The sequence below is a fragment of the Endocarpon pusillum genome, assembly GCF_000464535.1.
Source record: "Endocarpon pusillum Z07020 unplaced genomic scaffold scaffold4345, whole genome shotgun sequence".
NCBI lineage: Eukaryota > Fungi > Ascomycota > Eurotiomycetes > Verrucariales > Verrucariaceae > Endocarpon > Endocarpon pusillum.
In genome coordinates this window covers 9,608-31,972 of record NW_006916422.1, presented here as the reverse complement: position 1 = coordinate 31,972, position 22,365 = coordinate 9,608, and the positions used below count along the sequence as shown (strand labels likewise).

Here is a 22,365-nt window from a genome sequence, read left to right as displayed (position 1 = left end):
GTAGCTTTTTAAAGGTCCTTGCGGCCTGTAGCACGCTGATCGGGCTTGTAAGCTCTACGGAGTAGTTATTCGGGTAATGAAGAAACATCAGATCGGATGACTGTTACCCCTGTCCGCCAACCCAGCCCCTAATTCACATATGCGCCACTTAGTTACGGTATTGGTACGGTGTGGCGTACTGGTAGCCTGATGCATACAGATGCATGACAGCTGCCCGACGTCAAGCTGTGGCTGAACCAACTCCAAATTTCCCCCGGCCAGCGCCCATCGCCCATCGCCCATCGCCCATCGCCCATCGCCCATCGACTTTTTGCTTGCAGCTTCGTCACCTTCCCTCTCAGCTCGTCCTGCTCTCTCCCGTGCCTCTAGGTCGATCCGGTCGCGGCACAAACCGCACGGTAGACATGGAGTCTATGCGCCTCCTTCAACAGCGCGCTCTTCGTCAGATCTTCCAGTTCCGACCTCTCCGAACTGCACGAGCAGTCCGACACATCAGCTCCAACAGGTCCGCAAACCAACAACAATGTCTGTGCAGATCTCAAAACAATTCCTCCAGACTTCCAAGTATCAACAGACACTACCCGCGCACTCCTTTCTCATCTCCCCGCTTCACCAAACCCACCCGCCGCTTCTACTCGTCTCAAACCAGCGGCGCATCTCCTTCCTCCTCCGAAGAAACCCTCACCCTCTCCCAACGCATGCGCAAACTCTCGCGCGAGTATGGCTATGCAGCGCTGGGCGTGTATCTCGCCCTGACCGCTCTCGACCTCCCCTTCTGCTACCTCGCCGTCTCGTACCTCGGCACCGAGCGCATCGGGCGCTGGGAACACGCCATCATGTCGTATGTGAAGAGCATTGTGAAATGGCCGATGGGGAAGGAAGGCCAGGAGAAGGTGGATGAGGGGGCGGAGTACGTTAGGCGGAAAGTGCCGCTGGAGGAGGAGGTGGTGGAGGGTAGAGAGACGACGGGGAAAAGGTTGCTAGAAGAAGAGGACACGACGCCCGTGGTGGATGACCATGGCATCGGGGAGGCGGAGAAGGCTAATCGGGGGGACAATGCGAGTATGTCGTCCTTTTCCCTTTCTTCCTCGAGGGGTTTTCAATCTTCCAGGAAAAATCCATTATGCCGCGGCATTTCAAGTGAGGCTGACCTGAATATTTTTGTGTCTGCTGCAGGCTTCTGGACCAAGCTCGCCCTCGCCTACGCCATCCACAAATCCTTCATCTTCATCCGGGTTCCCTTGACGGCGGCGATCACGCCCAAGGTGGTCAAGACCCTGCGCAGCTGGGGTTGGAAGATCGGCAAGATGCCGACCAAGAAGAGCGTTGCTGGTACCACGGGCATCAATACGGGGAGAACTGGGGTCAAGCCGGATAAATGAGCGAGTGGGTTGGGGTATCGGCAGTGTCTGGTGAGTGTGTTGGCTTGAGTTCAGGGAGAGCATGATCAGGGCGAAGGGGGTGCATCTTTAGAGACGAGAGGTTCTGTGTGGGATTTTCTGAGAGGCGGAGCAGATGGTTGGGAGATATCAGCTAGCTGTTGATACCCGCGTTAGAGCATCTGCTGGCTACAGTTGACATCGCATCTCTGCGTCGGTTCTACTGTTGAACTGAACATGGCACAATATTCCGGAACAGGAGCCCACTCGTAACAGTCCGATTGACTTTTCCCGTCTCTATTCCCTCTCAAGAAACACCGATTACTATGTACATACATACATCCGAACGCCCCCATATAGCTCAACCATCTCTACCTGCCACAACAAGAACTTCCTCCGCTCCCGCCCCCCCGCTCACCAAAAATTCAAGATGATCATTCCTGCTCCTCCTCGTCCTCCTCCAACACAACCCCCCACTCATGTTGCACAACCCCGAACATAATCTCCCTCAGCCACCGCTTGATCGTCATGGCATAGCTAGCCGGCACGCCCCTCTTCAACGGCAGCTCAATATCCAACCCTCGAAATCGGATCTCCGCCACCGGCGCGATAAAGAAAGCGGTCCCGCAGCCGAACGCCTCGAGCAGCCCCTGCCCTCCTCGCTCGCCTCGACGATCTCCGCCATGGTGAAGCGGCGTTCAACAACCTCCATTTCCATCTCCATCTCCACCTCCACCGTCCCCTCGCCCTGCCCCGCGCTCCTCCACCCCGCCTCTCCCGCCCGAGAAGGACGCACAGTCGTCGCCCAGCGCTCCCTCACCAACTCCAACACGCTCGCCCTCGTCACGCCGTCGAGGATGACGCCGTCCCCCAGCGGCGCCGTGACCAGCTGCAAGCGGCCGGCGCCGCCATCCTTGCGTTTCGTCCGCCAGATGACCATGAAATTCGACCCGCCGGCCTCGGTGACGTAGCCTTCGGCTCCAAACAGCCAGAGGATCTGATGGTAGCCCTGGGCGCGCGCCTCGCCCTGCGCCACCAGGCTGGGACCGTAGTTGGCGCCGACCTTGGCGTTGCCGAATGAGTCGGTGGACGAGGCGAGGAGGCGCATCCCCGCCTCGCTCACTCCGAGGTCGGTTTTGGGCGGAGGGGTGGAGACGACGCCCGCGAGAGGTGCGAGCGGTGGTGGTAGGCTGGCGGTGTGGGTCGCTGCTTGCGGCGGTAGCACTGCTTTCTGCGGCTCGTCCAGCGGCGGGAAGCAGACCGCGACGAGGAAGAACAGTGCCCCTGTCGGTCTCTGCACGCCCAGTGCGTCGCCTGTGCCGATCATCGTGGGGCGGAGGTATAGATAACTCCCGCTCGCGGGTTCTGCCTCCCCATCGCGCTCGGTTCGAGGCAGCCATCTCGGCCCTTCCAGGGCAACGAACTTTTCGATGCACCCCCTCAACTCGGCCGGCTCGAAGCCCGGTAACGCTACCCGCGTGGCCGACTTCAACATCCTCTCACAGTTTCGCTGCGGGCGGAAGAGCCGTAGTCTTCCATCGTGGCTGCTGCGGTAGGCTTTCATGCCTTCGAAGCACTCGGTGGCATAGTGGAGGACTGAGGACATGGGAGAGAGGGTTAGTGGGGCAAAAGGTACGATTGCCGGGTCGGACCAGCCGGTTAGGGCGCTCCAGCTGCAGGTGAGCATATGGTCGGTATGGCATTTTTGCGACCACATTTCGGGGGAGTTGGGCAGCGGGACGGGGAGAGGGTTTGTTGCATGGGTAATCGTCAGCTTGGAGGCGAGGAAGGAGTTGGTGTTGCAGGGAGGAGTGGTGTGAGTGTGGTTGGGCGCTGGTTCGCTGACTTTGGAGGCAACCGAGGTGGGCGTAGCAGATTGGGAGCGGTCTGGTGTTGGAGGGAAGATGGTTGTGTTCGAGGTGGACCGGGTCATAGACATGGCTGCGGTGGAGTGGAGGAGGAGGTGGGCAGAGTAGGAGAGTTAGACGTTATGGCCCAAAGAAAGATATGGATATGCAAGACGGCAATGGCGACGAGAGAAGTGAGGATCAGAAGAAAAGGAGAGAGTGGAGGTAGCAACTGGCTTCTTATGCCTATGTACCCAACAAGACCTCTGGACTATCACATGACTCCTACAGCGTGGATGTCACGTCAGAATGAAGCCAGCAGATCTTAGCCTCTTGATATTCCGGACCAGAAAGACAAAGATAGCTTCAGGGGATGTCATTGTACGCTTCTGAGATGCCGTGTTATCCTTGGAGGGCCGCAACACTGTAGCCAAGTATGCGCGCCCTTCAAGGGATGAGAAGAGTGGAGACCTGCGACCAGTGATAAGGGTGGATATCCTGAGATGCGCCAGGGAAGGTTCAATATCAGGATCTCTGACACGAGGGATCCACCGATAACGGAGCAACAATGCTGTCAATTGCCAGTCCAGTGTAGTCGAAGCGGTGTTGTTTACATGCTACGTCGCAGCACTTCTCGGCTATCCACGGCGGCGGAATGAGCTCCGCCCTGCGCCAGCCGCGCGCCGTAAGTTACAGAAGAGATTTCATGCATAAGTATCAGGGCCTTCCAAGTCAGGTAGTCTGGCATCCGCTCTCTGCGGCCGACGTAGACACTCCTATGAATAGAACAGAACAGACCGACATTCGAGCACAGCATATGGAACTTCGGTGTACCACGCTGGCTATATCTGAAAGTGTATGCTCATAGTTGGTATGCTGAAAGATTCATCACAACAGCCGCTCGACAAAAAGATCAGTCTGCCTCCATTATGATTTGCTTGATCTTCTGAATCTTCTTCTTCTCGGTAATCCTCCATTCCTAGGTTGGCACGCCGTGTTAGCTGTGTGAGGCATGGGAATAACTGAGCAACTATCGCACCTTTTCTTGCTCGGTCAGATGATTGATCGCTTCTCTAGCAGTCGCACGAATGGACCGTTCCATCTCAGCGGCTTTTTTTTGGTATTCCGTGTGCCTGGCCTCGTGTCCTCTGTTCTCGTCGATAGCGGCAGTGACTTGTGCTGTAAGGCTCTTGTCATCCTGGTTGCGAGACGCTTTGACTCCAACAGGCCCGAGGACTTCGACTGCTAGACGCACCAACTCCAAATTCGTAGCATACCATTCTTTCCACAAGCTCTCGAGCTGAGCTGCTTCCGCTGAAAGGACCCTCTCAAGGTCTCGCATCCGGTCGGCCAAAGTGGCATACTGTACCGAAGTCTGACCACCTTCTTCAGCCGAGCCAACAACGATCTCGAGCCTCTCCTCGGAGATCGGGCTGAAGATCTTGCTCTCAAAATCTGCCACAAGCCTGAGCTGCCCACCAAACTCTTGAGTAATCTCCGCCAGCTGCTGGTCGAGATCATGTTCGGTCTGTGCAAGCAGACGATCCGTCTCCGAGCCGAGTTCAGTGCGATAGGTATCAATGGAGTCTGTGCGACGCTGGTGAGATGCAGTGCTACTGTTAGCTTTAGCTGACTTACCCTTGAAGCGGTCTGTCAACGTGATTTCGTTGTGACTTCTGCGCTTCCTCACACCGGAGGTCAACTTCTCTACACGGTTCGCTGGCAGGTTGTGGGTTGAGGCAGTTTTGGGATGTGAGCCCAAGTCCGCTTTTGCTCGAGCACCTTTAGCATTCTGAAACCTAGATTTGAGGGAGATGGCATTGTTGCCCATTTCTCATACGACTGCTGATCAAGTAAAAGGGCTCAAAGAATTAGGCACTAATGGCCTGCGCCACGGCGGAGTAATGATCACGAATGTTCGTCGGCTTGAATGTGGTTGAAGTTGTTAATTGCAGAAGGATCGAGAAGAGCAGGGCGGGAAGCTGCAACTGGGAGACTGCGACTGGGAAACTGTAATGTGTCATCCAATCTCCCCACTGGCAGCCGGAAACAAAATGCACACAGCTGGATCAAGGACCTCTCAAGATTCCCTGGATATTTCAGTGTATTGACTAGCAACTCGTCACAGCGCTCGCGCCCTATCTTGCCACCCTCGACTAGCGATCAAGGCCTCCAGCCAAATCTCCACACCCTTGAGAAGCCCACTTGACGCCACAGCCTTGAAGTCTCACTTTCACTAACCATCCAGCCATCATATCTGTATTGTTGTCCATCATCGCCCTCCTCTCATCGCCTCGTCTGACGAAGCTATCATCAAGTCTATCCATTCACGACAGTACCTCCATTTGGATGCAAGCATTGGCCAGATATGAAGCTGCTATCCTGACTCGCCAAGAAGACGAAGCAGGTCGCAATCTCACTCGGTTGACCCGGTCTGCCCATTGGAGAGGTGAACGAGTCCTGTGCCTCGTCATCCATGGTTGCTGCAATCAGTGGCGTCCAAACAGGTCCGGGGCAGACAGCGTTGACTCTAATACCCTTGCTGCAGAACTGGTTCGAAAGACCCCGGGTGAATGCCACAATGGCCCCCTTGGTGGTTGTGTAGTCAAGCAGGTCGGGACGACCAATGTAAGCGTTGATTGATGCATTGTTGATGATCGTGTCCCCAGACTTCATATGAGGCAGCGCCATCTTTGAAAGGTAGTAGAACGGGTGAATATTAGTGTCGAAAGTCTTGTGCCACTGTTCGTCGGTGATGTCGTGAATACTCTTTTGCATCATCTGAAAGGCGGCATTGTTGACCAAGGTATTGATGCCTCCCAACTGAGAAAGAGCAGTGTTGATGACCTTCTGGCAGTTCTCCTTGCTGGTGATGTCCATGGCCAGCAGACTGCACTTCTTACCCCATTGCTCAACCTGCTTCTGCGTCTCCAGGGCATCGCTCTCCTCCTGTGGCAGGTAGACAATCAGGCTATCGGCACCCTCCATGGCAAACAGAATAGCGATAGCACGACCAATTCCAGAGTCTCCGCCAGTGATGATCGCCTTTTTACCCTCCAACTTACCAGCTGCTTTGTAATGCTGATAACCGCCATCTTCAGAAGGCAATTTGGACGAGACAGGCTTTGGGCCCAGGTCAGATTGCAATCCGGGTGGGTCTTGGTGTTGAATGGGGACTTTGTGACCTGGATATAACCGTTATGACACCCATAGAGAAGAACAAACTATATTCTTACCTGGCTCGAAATGTGAGTCTGACCCTGTCGTGGTTTTGACGTCGTTCTTAATCGTCTCCATGCTGGGTGAGGAATCTGGACGGCGTTACTTGGGGGAAGGTAATCGAAGATGATAATATTGAAAGAAATGTCTTGACGTTGGAATTTTGAACCCACAATGATATGTGCTGGAAGGTGATCTTATGGGAAGGTTGCATATGAAACCACAAATTACATCATATATAGATGACTTCACTTGTCATTTTGACTACTAAATATATACATTGAACCTTGACCTGCAAAATGGACCGTGCTCCCGTGGTGAAGGTTAAGAAACAGCCTCGACCTTCCATTCTGTAATACTTTATGCAGGTGATGGCAATCATAAACATCCAATTGTGGAGTAAACAGTTGTAGTGGTGTCGTCTACGAAGCGAGGAGGGAAAATGCCGCAAACACCTCCCATCAATAGGATGCTGGAACCTGTGGGACCTCAAGATCACCGTTAGTCATGCCTTCGCATGGTGCACCTAATTGTCCATTTCTTAAGGAGAGAGGATTTAGCAAGAATCCAACGCGGCCACAGTCGGTGCAAAGAATACAAGTGTTTTGCGTGTTCTCAGTGTTTTAGAGCGTTGCGTTCGAGTGGTACAAAAGTGACCGGAGAAGCTTAACAATTCCTAAAAGTGTTTTGTTTGTGGACTGCCGCCTTGCCCGAAGGAATTGATCGGCTTCAGGTGAAGAGGGATGCCCAGGTTCAAGTTTTCGCTTGGCAGCTTCGGCAGGCACTGCAGGGCACTGACTCTCTGCCATTTTCTTTTTTAGTCCGCCTTTCAGCTGCTGCTCCACCGCACACTCCCAGCGACTTTCAAGCGCCCATTCACCCATCGTTCGAGTCGAGTCCCTATCCGCCTCCTCTTCCCGCTTGTGCCTGTACATTTTGTGCAGCTACATCCCCTTATTTTTAGGTGGCACATATTTCCTGCTCAGCGGGATCGGCCGCTGACTGTCTACCTATTCAACGTGGCCGAGCCCAGCAGCCTTGATTTATTTGCACAGTCGCAGTGTCTTGTCAAGGCTCCTCTTGATCCGCTCTGTCACAATATTCGAAGAGCTGCATGATACAACAAGAACACAACTGAACTAATGCCCCGCACCTGAACTACCTGTGTGGAATACTTGCAGAGCTCACCCATTCACAGTCTATCCTTCAATACCTCTCACTTGTCCGTCACTCGAACCGATCTACGTTTCACGATACCTGGTAGGGTCATTATCTCTAGAACAGCCTCACTGTTAGGCAAGACTGGCACTTGATCCTCACGTTCTCTGGATCAAAGAGTTAAAGCTAGTGACGGCAACCAGAAGAGCTCTCTGGGTACTGCTATTCGTTTGTGGAACCGCTGAGCCAAGTTGAAAGGAATCATCCTCGAAGGCCACTTGGCTGAAACAAGCTGCATTACCTATCCTCTGTCTACTACACAAATTTTTCACTGCACTCGCTGTGCCTGAGACCGGAGTGGGCGGGTTGGTCGTGAGGGTGTGGCCCAGTCTGGCCATTTGATCTGCACACTGTGGGAGTAAAGGCAGAAGCAGCAAAGAGTCTCTGACTCTCCGGAAGACGGAAGACGGAAGACGATCCTATTAAATCAGATAATAATACGACGACATCTTCCAACAAAATGGCAGCAACAACTAGTCCAGCACTACCAGCATTCTCTTATGCACAAGCAGCGAAGGGTTTGGCTCCGGCTGTCTCTACTGCACAATCTCAAGCAGAACCTTCTGTGAACAACCCAGATATGTCATCAACAGAGAGGACGTCATCCATTCCTGAGCCGGAGAAACTAGATTCACTCAATGTTACAGCTGATATTGTGAAGGACAACGAGATTTCGAATGGGCCTATCTCAAAGATGATTCATGATGATGGGAAAATCGGTTCTACAACCAAATCCACCTTGGACAACAGCTCTACTTCTAATACCAAGCAAACATCTTCGTCACTTTCTGGCTCCAAACAGGTCTCAGAAAGCACCTCTCCGAGCCTAGTTGCTTCTGTCGCAACGTTACCGCGGGAAGATGAAATCTCCTCAACCCAAAACGGTTCTTCTGAATCCTGGGACAAACAGTCACAAAACTCAGCTTTGGTAGAAAGACCAGCGCAGATGGCAGACAATGGGAAAGCACACAATGCAGACGATGATTGGGTCAATGTTTCAGCGCCGAAAGCCGAGAAAGAATTAAAAGCAGCACCAATTCCTGTTGTAAATATTTGGCAGCAGCGAAAAGAAGCCCAGGCCGCAAAGGCAAAAGCGGATGCTGCGTTACGCTCCTCTACCGTATCTGCTGCTCCAAACAAACCAAAACCACAAAGCCAGCCCACTCGGCATGTGGAAGCCCAGGGAGATGATGATGAGACCAAGAGAAAGTCCTCAGCAAAGCTTACCGAAAAAGGTGATGGCAATTCCAAAAAGAAGCAGTTGGATGATCCAAAAGCTCGAGATGACGGTAAGTGTCCAGTCCTTCGCTGTTAAGCATTGCCTGCTAACATGACATACAGGTAAGAGACTAGCTCGTCCAGGAAGAGCAAGCGAGCCAGACAAGGAAAATACGGAGTTCTCGACCGCACCCCCTTCAGTCGGCGACGCGTCATCTTGGCCAACACCCGACACGGTACTCCATGACGAAAGAAAGAAATCTCAAGCACAGGACAAGGGAGACCCCAAAAGCCCAGGCATGAAGCCAAACCAAAAGTGGGTACCTGTTCCATACGTGCCTACTGCAAAATTCAATACGCCATTGCCATCGACTATGTCAAGAAGAGGTGGTAGACCAATCAGAGGCTCACGTGAGGGTGGTAACCGCGGTGGTCATGTTCCTCAAGGCCAAGGCAACATTGGTGAAAAGACCGAGAAGACCAAACCAATGGGCCCTCCTCCTGTTCCAAAGCAGGCTTCTGACCAACAACGTGGCAGAGCTCACGAGACATTGGCTGGTAGCCGTGCTACATCTGCTCCGACGCAAGGTCGCCGAGCTGCAAGTGTAGGTGCAGCATTTCCCGACCACCGACGATCGACGCAGATCGATGTCTCCGATGGAACTACCTTTCAAGGCAGAAAGCAAGCAGCTGGTGGATCGCAGGATTCAAGCGCTGCTCCTGCCCCCATTGAGAATGAAGAAGGTGCAACATCAACCAAATCAAGACCAGATTCAAGATCTATCTCTCACCAATCTTCATTGTCATACCGAGCAGGAACATACGATAGTGCAAGACAGGCCTCTGGTGAAAGTCATGCACACCCTCGAAGCTATGCTGGGACAGAGCGACGGAACACATATGTCGAGGTCGACAGGCAGGCTGAGGCCTCTGGCCGTCGCGAACGTCGTGAGTCCAACAAAGATTACCCTAGGACACGAGACTTTGATTTCAAAACGGAGAGTTGGCGAGATCGCGAATTTACCGGTGAAAGAACTGAGCAGCGGAGTGGACGAGGTCGTGGTGGCTATCGTGGACGTGGCAATCACTCTACCTATACCCCCAGCCAGTCCAATCAGACCCACGCTTTCACTGCCCCCTTACCACAGCAGCCATTCTCTGGTGGTAAACCACATACTCTGGGCGAGCGACATCGTCAATCGTCAGCGCCGTATGCTGGAATTCCTCCTCAGCCAAATCATCGCAGTGCTTCGAGATCACAGTCTATTGCTACTCATGGCGTGTATCCAGGGGTGCCCAACAATTTCAGTACAGCATTAACACCGATTCAAACAGATATGCCTGGCATGATTGGCGGTTATCCGACTCTGTATCCTGGTATTATGAGCGCCGTGCCATATAACACTGCATTGGAGCCGATGGCTTTAATCTCAATGGTATCAGCTCAACTTGAATACTACTTCTCCATCGAAAATCTCTGCAAAGACATGTATCTGAGGTCGCACATGGATTCGCAAGGCTGGGTTCCTCTAAGTGTTATCGCTGGATTCAACAGAATCAAGTCGTTGACTGAGGACATGGGCTTGATCCGACATGTTTGCCAGGTGTCCAGAAACATCGAATTCAGACCAGGTGACGATGGGAACGACCGCCTACGGAAGCCAGAAAAATGGGAACACTGGGTCTTGGAGATGGACCAACGACAAGCACATGCTCGGAATGAAGGACCACCGCCATTGCAAGAACCTCAATCGCCCCCCCAATTCAATTCAACCTTTCCTTCCATGTCTCAAATGACCAGTCCGACCTGGGCTCCTGGACCGTTCTACGACGGGTACGCTGAAGCACCTAGCTACAACGCAGCTGCCTCTCCGTCTGGGAATCCAGATGCATCCACGCCAAGTCCGAGCAATATTCCTGACCTTCCTGTTAGCGAAGACTTTTCCCTGATGAATGGTCAGGCTGAGCTTACCCATGGTCATTCTGATGATGTCCCAGATACCTCAAATTCGGCACCACTTGCACAGACCTTCTACCCCGCTGGGCCTGGTCGGGTCAATGCGGACATTCCTACTACGAATGGACATGCTCCTGCCAGTCCACAAGAGATTGGCATTGAAAATGTGTTCAGCAATGAGCGCATGAATGAGCTACATGTCTGTGTACGACACCCGACACCTCAGTATCCGCCTCCGTTCATCTCGCCTGGTGCCCGAACATTTTCTCATGGCTCTATTGACTATCAAACACCTGTCGGCACGCAGCTGGCAAATCCACTGCCATCCCTGCGTGGAGGAGCTGGTAGTCCCAAAGGGTGAGATCTTTGATGCTTTACTAAAGACCCCTGCTGACTACACATGATAGCCTTGATTCTTCACCACACCATTCTGCATCTGTCGAAAATTCAGCTGACAACACTGATGGAGGCGTTTTCTGGATGAAGGACGGCACACCACCAGACAGTTGGAACCAAGAAGGCTCAACGTCTGAAAAGTATCAATCGCTTCACGACCGGGCCTTGGCCGAGCGCTCTCCTGGCATAATTACGGACGACATGGATTGGCTGTATCAGTTCTGGTCTCATTTTCTTGTCCGCAACTTCAACTCCGACATGTACAATGATTTCCGCACGGTTGCCTGGGAAGATGCTGCTGCCGGCCAGGACGGAGGCCTCAATCATCTCAGTCAATATTATGGAGCTATTCTGAACGGCCAAAGAGTCCTCACTAAAGAGCTTGCCCGTGACATTGTGAAACTTGCAGAGGCGGACCTTCAACACAAACGACAAATGTTTTACAAGCTTCGATCTGCCATTAGAGATGGGGCTTTCAACATGAAGAGCAGGATCATGATTGAGAAATTTCTCACTCCTCAATTCAAGGATGAGCTTGAAAGATGACTCACTTCATGCTTGCTGGTGGAGACGTGCTTCCGCAAGCTGTTTCCAACGAAGAAAACTTGTCTTAGAAGGTGCTTCTAACATCCAAGATGACAGCACAGGTGTCAGGGAATTTGTCCTTGCATGTTCTTCTAGGGATTGTTGGGCGTTTAAGGGAGGGTGGGATGCCTGTTGTGCTCCAAAAGTCTGCTACTCAATTCGATCAAAGATTCCCGTCGGCTCACGACAAGCATGCGTCAATAGACCTCCAACCACATGTCCCACTTTTTTCTCTCTTGCCTCCAGAGCAAGGGCATTGATGGCTAAGGCATCATATGCCGAAAGGCACTTGTACCCATTTCTGTTGAGTCGTCAAGGCGAACATGTCAACGACCTCTACGACTGAAGATGAAGTCAACAGATGTTCCTTGCTTGGCTTGCATAGCATGCTCTATTCGCAACTCTTCACTGCATGATGCCTGTTACTTCCAGCAGAGGGATGCTAGGACACGGCGTACTTACTCGTTCTGCATGGCGTTGCAAGGCAAAAGCATCAATCTCTAGCCGTTCAGTGACGGAGAAGAGTGACTAAATACAATAAAAAGGCATTGTAATGATATGCTCCTATGATGAAGTAGCTATTTTCTGGCTTGAAATTGTTCACACTGATGTAGTAGTGCATACTGTAGGACCAGGGTGGCCGAATCGCCGGGCATCCTCGGGCTTGCATTGTAGCATTCACCGATTGTATACTGTAATTTATGTACACAGCACCAACTCGCCATTCCCACAACCAAGCTCTAGCAGTCTGGGAATACTGGCGTCTGATCATAGTTAAGAACTATGGTGCTGAGATCACCGCCTCTGGCGCAGTCATTCTTGGGGATGAGCCGTGCTCAGATCCAACGAGGCGCTCTCAGAGATGTCCACCATCTACCTGCACCAGTATCGCCCATGCTGATCTGGAGCAAGCGGTCGTTCTCCTCAGGGTCATCCCGGTATCTCCCTGCTCCAGCGATTGGAGGCCCTGCTGGCTCTACAACAGCATACTTTCAGCGACCTACATTACCTGCCAATACTATCATCCGATTTGTGCCGCAGCAGACTGCATGGATTGTGGAGCGGATGGGAAAATTCAACCGCATCTTAAAACCTGGGCTTGCTATCTTGATCCCATTCATAGATCGAATAGCATATGTTCAAAGCTTGAAAGAGTCTGCCATGGAGATACCGAGTCAGAGTGCAATCACTGCCGATAACGTCACGTTGGAGCTGGATGGCGTACTCTACACCAGGGTTTTCGATGCCTACAAGGCAAGGTGAGCTTTGAATATCTCCTTTCTCGATCCGGCTTACAACGGTGTCACAGCTACGGAGTCGAAGACGCCGAGTATGCTATCTCCCAACTGGCCCAAACTACCATGCGCTCGGAAATCGGCCAGCTCACTCTTGACCACGTCCTCAAAGAACGAGCCGCTCTCAACACAAATATCACACAAGCCATCAACGAAGCTGCTCAAGACTGGGGAGTAACATGTCTGCGTTACGAGATCCGAGACATCCATGCTCCTGAAGGCGTGGTTGCTGCCATGCATCGACAAGTGACGGCGGAAAGATCAAAGCGCGCCGAAATCCTTGACTCGGAAGGGCAAAGACAGAGCGCTATCAACATCGCAGAAGGGAGAAAGCAGTCCGTTATTCTCGCATCAGAAGCCATGAAGAGCGAGCAGATTAACTTGGCTTCCGGTGAAGCAGAAGCAATATTTGTGAAGGCGCAGGCTAGGGCCAGAGGAATTGACGCAGTAGCTCACTCGATCAAACAAGGCAAAGAGAGTGCCCAGGCGGCAGTCAGCTTGAGCGTTGCGGAAAAGTATGTGGAAGCTTTCAGCCAGCTGGCGCGCGAAGGCACTGCGGTTGTTGTGCCAGGAAACGTTGGCGATATGTCGGGAATGATTGCAAGCGCAATGGCGGTTTATGGGAAGGTCAATGAGAGCCAGAAGAGGTTGAGGCATGAGAATAGCAAGGGTGAACAAGGCGCAAGCGTGGTGGAGGCTGAGCATGAAGAACATGAAGGGAAGAGCGACGAGATGGCTAAATCTGTGCTGGAGAGCTTTGACATAACAAGAAAAGCGAATAGGTGAAAGCCATCGCGCCATCTGGTTGACGTGCGCGGTGTGACTATTCCACTCAGTATAGCAGAATTATGTATAGGTAGCGTGGAGTTGTGGTCGGGGCATCTCCACAGCAGCATGAGAGTTGTCAGTCCGACACGGCTTCTGCTGCATCTATCTCAACATATGTAATTGCCACTTTAGCTGGTCTCACGCCTACTTCGATTTCCTCCTAGCAAAGAAGACATCTTCTGAGTATCTGCAATGCGCTGCTGAATCCTGGGTTGCTTCAAATATCCAAGAACTTCCTTCGTTGCGACTCAAGCTCCGCAAAGCCGTAGACGCAAATGCTCCCGACGATCTTAGCTTAGGCAGATACAGCAGACTACAAGACTTTACAGAAACTTCGACAGACGCTCCAAGCATGCGCGAAGTTCGACCATCGCGGCGGCAGTCATGCATATAATCAAGCCCATTTGGCTAACTCATGGAGGTATGCCTCCAGCTTCTCGAAAACGCGTCGCCTCCTTGCCATCTGGACGTGCTGATTGAGTCTTCATGCACATGCTGATGCTGACCTTTCGGCTAGGTGAGAAGAAGGACTTCGAGGTCTACAGTTGCCATGTCTCCCCAGATGGAAACCGCCTTGTTACAGCTGCCGGAGGTAGGACCCTCTGAGCAGTACGAGCGAGCAGCGAGCAGCGCTGACGCTTTCTAGATGGTTACGTCCGAATATGGTCGACCGATGCGATCTACAATACGGCTAGCCTTTCCTACTCCAAACCGAAGCAGTTGGCGTCCATGAGCTATCATTCAGGCACGATCCACGCCGTCCGTTTCTCGCCTTCCGGGCGGTACGTTGCCTCGGGAGCAGATGACAAGATCGTCTGTATCTATGTGCTGGATCCTAACCAATCCTCGCACTCCTCCGCCTTTGGTACGTGAGCATGGAGATACTAGGTTTGGGCGCAAATATGCTGATTTGTGGCGCATATTCAGGCTCAAATGAGCCACCTCCCGTGGAGAATTGGAGGATCTTCCGGCGTCTCATAGGACATGACAATGATGTACAAGACCTCGGCTGGTCCTGCGATGGCTCGATACTGGTATCGGTAGGGCTAGACTCCAAGGTGGTGGTGTGGTCAGGTCATACATTTGAGAAGCTCAAGACACTCTCTAACCACCAAAGTCATGTCAAGGGCCTGGCCTTCGACCCTGCCAATAAATACTTTGCGACGACCAGTGATGATCGAACAATGAAGATTTTCCGTTTCACCAGCCCCGGGCCCAACTCAAGCGCTCATGACCAGATGAATAATTTCGTGCTCGAGACCACCATCAGTGCACCCTTCGCCAACTCCCCGTTAACTACGTACTTTCGCAGGTGTAGCTGGGGCCCTGACGGACAGAACATCGCGGCTGCCAATGCCGTCAACGGACCAGTCAGCTCGGTGGCTATAATCAACCGGGGAACTTGGGACGGAGACAACGGATTGATTGGACATGAGGCCCCAGTGGAAGTGTGTGCCTTCTCCCCAAGACTGTATCGTCGCCTTGTGGGGGCACCCGGCAAAGAAGGGCAACCAGCTCAGCATGTCACTGTCATCGCCTGTGGTGGCGCAGACAAATGTCTTAGTATTTGGACGACAACAAGTCCAAGGCCACTTGTCGTCACGCAGGACATGACAGGCAAAGCAATATCGGATCTCGCGTGGAGTCCTGATGGCATGTCATTGTTTGTCACATCTCTAGATGGATCAATAGTTACCCTTCGCTTTGACGAGGCAGAACTTGGCCATCCGCAAGAAGTTGAAGAGAATGAGCGCTCTCTGGCAAAATACGGAACTGGTAGAAAGGGTGTCGGTATCATCGAAACGCCAGATGGCTTGTTGTTGGAAGAAAAGAGTAAAGCTGGTGAGCTGAAAGGAGTTGAAGGTCGAATGGGGGCGCTTATGGGAGATGCTCAATCCTCCCAGTCAGCAGTCGATGGCGCTCCTCAGGCCGATGGCGGTCTTCCTGCAAATATGCCCAATGCAGTCAACGGGACCATCAATGGAGAAGCGGCCACCAAGGACAGACCAGACCCAAATCAAGCCAAGCTAGAAAGACTGAAACAGAGAGTCGAGATTACCAAGGATGGGAAGAAAAGAATTAAACCATTGCTGGTCTCGAGCACTGGGGCGGCAGAGTCTTCCTTGCCTCAGACAAGACTTGTGAATGCTGCGGCAGGAAACCATGCAGCAGGCGCCGATGCACCGCAGTCAGTCATTGATCTTTCGAAACCATTCGACGGGCTACCCAAAGGTGGCCTGGCCACGCTCCTACTTGGGAACAAGCGCAAGTTGGCACAGCTTGAAACCGACGATGACGGGCACGCTGAGAAGAGGATTGCTATGGCCAGTAGAAATGGGGCAACGCCAATTGTCACGAATGGTCCTGATGGACTTCTCCCTGCACAGCCGGAAGCTTCTGTCACCGGACGACAGCCAACCCCTGAGTTCATTCGTCCTGCTGTGGTGAACCCCGTGCTCTCGGTCAGCCAGCTGCGACTTGCTATCCCCAAAGTCAGGAGCGTGATTGTGCAAGCTGTAGATGCTGCTGGCAATCCGACATCTGCTCCTTCCACCACCGATGTGGCTGCGAAGTCTAAATCCGACCTTGTTTTTGAGGCACGGAATCCGCCTGCGCAGTTAATTACTAACAGACCTCAAGATCGCGAGCCCACCAGAATTACCTTATCCAGACGTGAACAACCCATCTGGCAGGACTTCCTACCAAAAACGGTGCTGCTGGCTACAGGCAACAAAGACTTCTGGGCCGTTGCTGACGAAGCTGGATCGGTGAACATTTGGACACCAGCAGGCAGGCGAATGGTCAATCCTCTTGTGCTCGAAGCTCAACCAGTGATTCTCGAGTCCAAGGGATTGTGGCTTCTCTGCATAACTGCGGTTGGAATGTGCTACGTCTGGAATACGAAAACCATGTCATCTCCTCACCCTCCGGTCTCGTTAGCCCCAGTTCTTGACGCTGCTGTCCATTCTTTAACTGTCCATGCTACCGGTGCGCCGGCAATTACCAACGCAAGGTTGAGCTCGGAAGGCAGGATTGTTATTTCTCTGAGCAACGGAGAAGGCTACGCTTACTCGCCACAAATGTACACCTGGCAACGACTCAGCGAAGTGTGGTGGGCGGTGGGCAGTCAATACTGGAACACCACCGACGCCTCCGTTGGCAATATCAAGCACGCCGATAAGCATAAAGATGCCCTGGAGGATGTCCAGAATGTGTCTGCAGGGATCATTCCGTTCTTGGAGCGGAATACAACCAATGAAGCGTTGGTACGTGGTCGAGCGTATTTCTTACAGCGACTCATCAAAATGCTGCTCTCACGTGAAGGCTTTGAGGGCTTAGAATCAGGCATTTCGATCGCTCATCTTGAGAACCGGTTAGCCGCCGCATTAATGCTGGGTGCACGAGAGGAATTCAGGTTGTATCTGCTCATGTATGTCAAACGTCTTGGTGCCGAGGGATTGCGAGGAAAGGTGGAGGAGCTTTTGCGAACCCTACTTGGAGGCATCACGGAAGACGAGAACAGCCCACAGGAGCACGGGAATGAGAGGACATGGCAGGACAACAAGGACACCATCTGTGGCTGGGAGAGGAATGTTCTGTTGAGGGACGTGGTTTTAGTTCTGGGTAAGCATGGATGGTTCATGGGGCAGCGATCATGCTAATCGATTGATAGGTAAACACCGTGACCTGCAACGAGTCATGGTCCCTTATGCACAGCTTCTCGGCGTAATGGATGCAGACATTCAGAGATCAGACGCAATGGTCTCCTAGCATTTTCAAGGATTCAAAGGTGTCAACCTTAGCGACGGCGTCCCGGGAACACAATTGGCAGATACAACATGAGTCGGTCAGGAAAGAATTTCAAGGGCGGCTTTCTGTCATATCTGCGTGTGCTTCACGAACAAAACATATTTATGTAAGTAATGTGTCTAGGGGCCACAGAGGTTTCGTCGAACTTAATTGAGCTTATTCTTAAGTCTGAGCTGCAAATCAGCATCTCAACCCACATCTGGCTTCTTCTTTAGAAGCGATCTTTCTATGAATGCCTTTGGGGCTGTAAATTCTTCTGACACCATCACTACTCCACGTCATGTCCTCACCTATTCTCCATCACATCTCTGCAACCCCAACCATCAGTACTGCCACCGAAGATCCGTTTATCTCCCCTGACTTCCATCTGCGAGACCGAAGCCTGAGTCCGGCGTCTCGTGTGTCGGTAGCGTCATCAGCGGCCGCCAGCTTTGCTGATGTCTCAACTTCTCAGCGTTCCCGCTCCGCGTGGTGGTGGCCTATAGATGCCCCATTTCGAATCTCACCCTTCAGAGCGATTCCATTACGATGGCTTGTGATCTTACTCTGCCTCAGTATGGCTTTTATCATCTGGCACTTGCCCCTACCTACGACGCGCGAGCTCACACCGCAGTTCCCGGGATCCCACTCTACCACTGCCCTTCAAGTTCTTCGACCTCACAACTCTGCCGGAGTCCCTATAAAGGACCCTGAACAGTGGTTGAGAGAAAACTCGGAGGACGCTGTTGCGAGGAACGAGAGGTGGTGGAAGAGGTCTCCGCGAAAACCCAGGGCTGCAATCATTAGCTTAGTACGCAATGAAGAGCTCGAAGGAATCATGCAAAGTATGCGCCAGCTAGAGCATCACTGGAACAAGAAATATCAATATTCTTGGGTGTTCTTCAACGAAAAACCCTTCAGCGAAAGATTCAAGGTACCCTCGAGGCAAACAACCATGCCTGATATATCCGCTGACACCTTCAGCAGGCTGCGACCTCGAACCTAACCTCAGCACGAGTCTACTACGAGCTGATTCCGATCGAACATTGGTCGACGCCCGAATGGGTCGATGAAGATCGTTATATGAATAGTCTTGACTACCTGGGGACTATTGGCGTTGGCAAAGGTTGGATGCTCAGCTACCGCAACATGTGCCGGTGGAATAGTGGTTTTTTCTACAAGCATCCTAGGTTGAGAGATTTTGATTACTACTGGCGAGTAGAGCCAGACGTAGGCAACTCAAGGCGCTCCCCTTAGGTGCCTGAGCTGACGCTTCCACCAATGCAGGTCCATTTCTTCTGCGACATCAACTACGACCCGTTTCGTTTCCTCCACGAAAATAACCTGGTCTACGGGTTCAATATGAATATTCTCGATGATGCTCGTTCTTTCCCGACGCTTTGGGCAAAGACAGTAGACTTCATCCAACAGCATCCGGACTTAGTGCACCCAGACGCCGACCTCGACTGGCTTGTGGACGAGCAGGGTGAGTATAACAACTGCCAGTTCTTTTCCAACTTCGAAATCGGAAGCCTCAACTTCTTCCGAGCCAAAGAGAATGAGAAGTACTTCGACTGGCTTGACAAGCACGGAGGATTCTACTACGAGAGATTCGGCGATGCACCAATCCACACACTGAGTGTGGCGATGTTTGCGCCCAAGCAGGCAGCGTGGTTCTTCCGCGATATTGGCTATCAGCATGATATTAATCGGCATTGTCCGCCACACAGTGAAGATAGGTGCTCATGTCAGCCAACCAATCTTGACGAGAACTTCTACAAACTGGTGCCCCTCGAGAGTCCACAGATGAAGCCGAGGGACACTTGTATTCGGCAGTGGCTGGGTTCCGGAGTCAATGGCCGAGGAGTTGATTGGCTCAAGAAGAAAGATGGATGGAGTCAAGATGCCGAGAGAGCGTTTGGGGGAGATGGATATGGTGGGTACGTGGTTGATGGTATGGTGTGAAGGCAACATGACCAACCCAGGGTTACAGGGCAGACGGCAATTGGCGTTGTGCTGTGTTCAATAGCAATAATAGAGCTCCACTAAGAGAAATAGAAGGAGCTTTGACAGCGGAAGAAAGCTGATCGATACTTTCAATGCAGTGCTCGATCAAAGGGAGATACATAGGGCTGATCTTGCCAAGGCTGCATCGGAGAACTTTCGAGGCATCAAATAGAGAGTTACAGGCGAACTGCTCTAGGTAACTTACTGGTCACTAAAACAAACTTCATACTTCAGGCCTTTCTGCGTAGCTACTACGTAGTACTTGGTATGCTCTGAGAACAGGGGGCACCAATTGGCGACTCCGGTGTCGCAGCTTGCCAACACGCCTCCTCTGCGTATCAACCTTCTCTTCACTTCTGCTCTCCTACATACTTTAGACCTTGCAGCTGGCCCTGCACTTCAACTGCAACTCCCACTCCTTCTCTCGCCTCTACACCATTCGCGAACTCCTTGTCTGACTTCCCATCGCTCGTACGCCAAAAGAAGAATGCCGCCCAAGAAGCAGGTCAAGGAGGAAAAGGTCCTTCTGGGCAGGCCTGGGAACAACCTCAAAAGTGGAATTGTCTGTGGCCCGAGACGATGGAAGCACGAAACAACGACTGACAGCATCTCAGGTCGGTCTGGCCAATGTTGGCAAATCTACACTCTTCCAGGCCATCACCAAATGTTCGCTGGGCAATCCTGCCAATTTCCCCTTTGCTACCATTGATCCAGAAGAGGCTCGAGTCATCGTACCAGACGCGCGATATGACTGGCTCTGCGAGCACTACAAACCGAAATCCAGAGTGCCGGCAAACTTAACCGTCTACGATATTGCTGGCTTAACAAGAGGAGCGTCCACCGGTGCAGGGCTCGGCAATGCCTTCTTATCGCACATCCGAGCAGTTGATGCTATCTTTCAAGTTGTCCGATGTTTTGATGATGCGGAGATCATACATGTTGAGGGCGACGTCAATCCCGTGCGAGACTTGGATATCATTTCCGAGGAGTTGCGGATCAAGGACATCGAGTTTGTGGAGAAGGCCAAGGAGAACCTGGCTAAGCAGACTAGAAGAGGTGGACAAAGTCTGGAGATGAAAAAGCTGAAGGAAGAAGAGGCGCTCGTGGACAGAATCCTGCAATGGCTGAAAGATGGCAAGGATATCCGGAAAGGCGATTGGACACCGAAGGAGGTACGTACGTTTTTGCTTCCATGCAGTATTGTCTTTGATGATGAACAAGAGCTATAAAGCTCGAAATAATCCCAGCTCGTCGAACGCTCTCGTAAATATTAGTTGAGGCCGTCTTGAGATGAAATCCAACCCTGATCCAGCAGAGACACACACCATATCAACTCTCCTTCTCGATGCTGATTCATGCTGATCTGTACCTTTCAGGTCGAGATCATCAATCCACTCATGCTGCTAACAGCCAAACCAGTCGTCTACCTCGTCAACCTGTCCGAGAAGGACTACATACGACAGAAAAACAAGCATCTACCCAAGCTAATGGAGTGGATCAAAGCCAATGCTGCTGGCGACCCGGTCATACCGATCAGTGTTTCGTTCGAAGAGCGGCTTACTCGCTTCGAAACAGACGCCGAGGCGGAAGAGGACTGCAAGAAGCTCGGGACCAAGAGCGCTTTACCCAAAGTGATCACGACCATGCGTTCCGCGTTGAATCTCGGGAGCTTTTTCACCACGGGAGCAGATGAAGTGAGACAATGGACGATCAGGAAGGGAACCAAAGCACCGCAAGCGGCTGGTGTCATCCACACGGGTCAGTGACCACCCGTCATCTCTTTTTTTCACTTATAAAGCTAAAGGCTGCTCCCAGACTTCGAAAAGACCTTCATTCAATGTATCGTGTTCAACTACGAGACGTTACGCGAACTGGGAGATGAAGCCGCGGTGAAAGCAGCCGGGAAGGTCATGACCAAGGGTAAGGACTATGTCGTGGAGGACGGTGATATCATCCTCATCAAAGCCGGTGCTGCAAAGGCTTGAGCTGGCATGATTCGATTCTCACACCGGCACAAGTATCGGCCAGTTCCTAGCTGTCTTCCCATCTCAAAGAAGCTTGTCCAGGTGAACCAGCCAGGAGATCGTGCTGAGTGCTTCATCAGAAGCAGCTTACCCACACCAATGATAATGAAGATCTGGAGATGCACGATATCCACCTTGTCGTCTTGTGATGTCCTTCTCACAGAACTGTGCCCCGTGTTATCCATGATACCCGCGCCAGGCGAAAACTGGAGGCTCTCGCACTGTCGAGCGCAGCAGGCTGGCCTCAACCTCGACTTCCCTGCCACATGAGACCGGACCTCCCTCTATCCCCCGAGTTTTCGGACTCCGGACTCCATAATACCCATGCGCAAGAGCCATAACTTTAACAAGCCGCTACAACTGCGCACGCAACATGCACTCCCAGACGCGCATCGGCTGCTCCCACCCCTCCCCCTCCTCGCGCACCACCCTCACCAGCCCATCCGCGCCAAACTCCCTGACCTCCCTCTCCCCTTTGGTTCCCCACCCGGTCCCGGTCCCGGCCCCCTCTCCATCACCCTCATCCTCACCCTCACCGTACAGAAACCGCCCAAAGGGCTCCAAAAACCCTTCCACCTTCCCCCTGTCATCCTCCTCCCCACC

At 52.3% G+C, this 22,365-nt stretch overlaps 8 protein-coding genes across 8 annotated transcripts; 5 read left to right on the top strand and 3 right to left on the bottom strand.

Moving 5' to 3' along the window:
* Nucleotides 1–203: 203 nt before the first annotated feature.
* EPUS_02463 (uncharacterized protein) lies at nucleotides 204–1,382 on the top strand (the record flags this gene model as incomplete). The annotated part of the gene is made up of 1 exon (XM_007805464.1): nucleotides 204–1,382. One exon carries the CDS (start codon nucleotides 204–206, stop codon nucleotides 1,380–1,382), a length of 1,179 nt encoding a protein of 392 aa, XP_007803655.1.
* Nucleotides 1,383–1,935: 553 nt separating this feature from the next.
* Nucleotides 1,936–3,318, bottom strand: EPUS_02462 (uncharacterized protein; the record flags this gene model as incomplete). Its single annotated transcript, XM_007805463.1, has 1 exon — nucleotides 1,936–3,318. One exon carries the CDS (start codon nucleotides 3,316–3,318, stop codon nucleotides 1,936–1,938), a length of 1,383 nt encoding a protein of 460 aa, XP_007803654.1.
* An 821-nt stretch (nucleotides 3,319–4,139) lies between these two features.
* Nucleotides 4,140–5,057, bottom strand: EPUS_02461 (uncharacterized protein; the record flags this gene model as incomplete). Its single annotated transcript, XM_007805462.1, has 3 exons — nucleotides 4,140–4,205; nucleotides 4,266–4,813; nucleotides 4,865–5,057. 3 exons carry the CDS (start codon nucleotides 5,055–5,057, stop codon nucleotides 4,140–4,142), a joined length of 807 nt encoding a protein of 268 aa, XP_007803653.1.
* A 488-nt stretch (nucleotides 5,058–5,545) lies between these two features.
* EPUS_02460 (uncharacterized protein) lies at nucleotides 5,546–6,523 on the bottom strand (the record flags this gene model as incomplete). The annotated part of the gene is made up of 2 exons (XM_007805461.1): nucleotides 5,546–6,411; nucleotides 6,463–6,523. The coding sequence occupies 2 exons, from the start codon at nucleotides 6,521–6,523 to the stop codon at nucleotides 5,546–5,548; spliced, it is 927 nt and encodes a 308-aa protein (XP_007803652.1).
* A 1,600-nt stretch (nucleotides 6,524–8,123) lies between these two features.
* Nucleotides 8,124–11,780, top strand: EPUS_02459 (uncharacterized protein; the record flags this gene model as incomplete). The annotated part of the gene is made up of 3 exons (XM_007805460.1): nucleotides 8,124–8,952; nucleotides 9,005–11,195; nucleotides 11,246–11,780. The coding sequence occupies 3 exons, from the start codon at nucleotides 8,124–8,126 to the stop codon at nucleotides 11,778–11,780; spliced, it is 3,555 nt and encodes a 1,184-aa protein (XP_007803651.1).
* An 822-nt stretch (nucleotides 11,781–12,602) lies between these two features.
* Nucleotides 12,603–17,713, top strand: EPUS_02458 (uncharacterized protein; the record flags this gene model as incomplete). The annotated part of the gene is made up of 7 exons (XM_007805459.1): nucleotides 12,603–13,078; nucleotides 13,129–13,896; nucleotides 14,272–14,363; nucleotides 14,460–14,534; nucleotides 14,589–14,807; nucleotides 14,870–17,566; nucleotides 17,616–17,713. 7 exons carry the CDS (start codon nucleotides 12,603–12,605, stop codon nucleotides 17,711–17,713), a joined length of 4,425 nt encoding a protein of 1,474 aa, XP_007803650.1.
* A 319-nt stretch (nucleotides 17,714–18,032) lies between these two features.
* EPUS_02457 (uncharacterized protein) lies at nucleotides 18,033–19,696 on the top strand (the record flags this gene model as incomplete). The annotated part of the gene is made up of 3 exons (XM_007805458.1): nucleotides 18,033–18,665; nucleotides 18,719–18,961; nucleotides 19,019–19,696. 3 exons carry the CDS (start codon nucleotides 18,033–18,035, stop codon nucleotides 19,694–19,696), a joined length of 1,554 nt encoding a protein of 517 aa, XP_007803649.1.
* Nucleotides 19,697–20,225: 529 nt separating this feature from the next.
* EPUS_02456 (uncharacterized protein) lies at nucleotides 20,226–21,723 on the top strand (the record flags this gene model as incomplete). Its single annotated transcript, XM_007805457.1, has 4 exons — nucleotides 20,226–20,300; nucleotides 20,353–20,910; nucleotides 21,115–21,496; nucleotides 21,554–21,723. The coding sequence occupies 4 exons, from the start codon at nucleotides 20,226–20,228 to the stop codon at nucleotides 21,721–21,723; spliced, it is 1,185 nt and encodes a 394-aa protein (XP_007803648.1).
* Nucleotides 21,724–22,365: the final 642 nt, after the last annotated feature.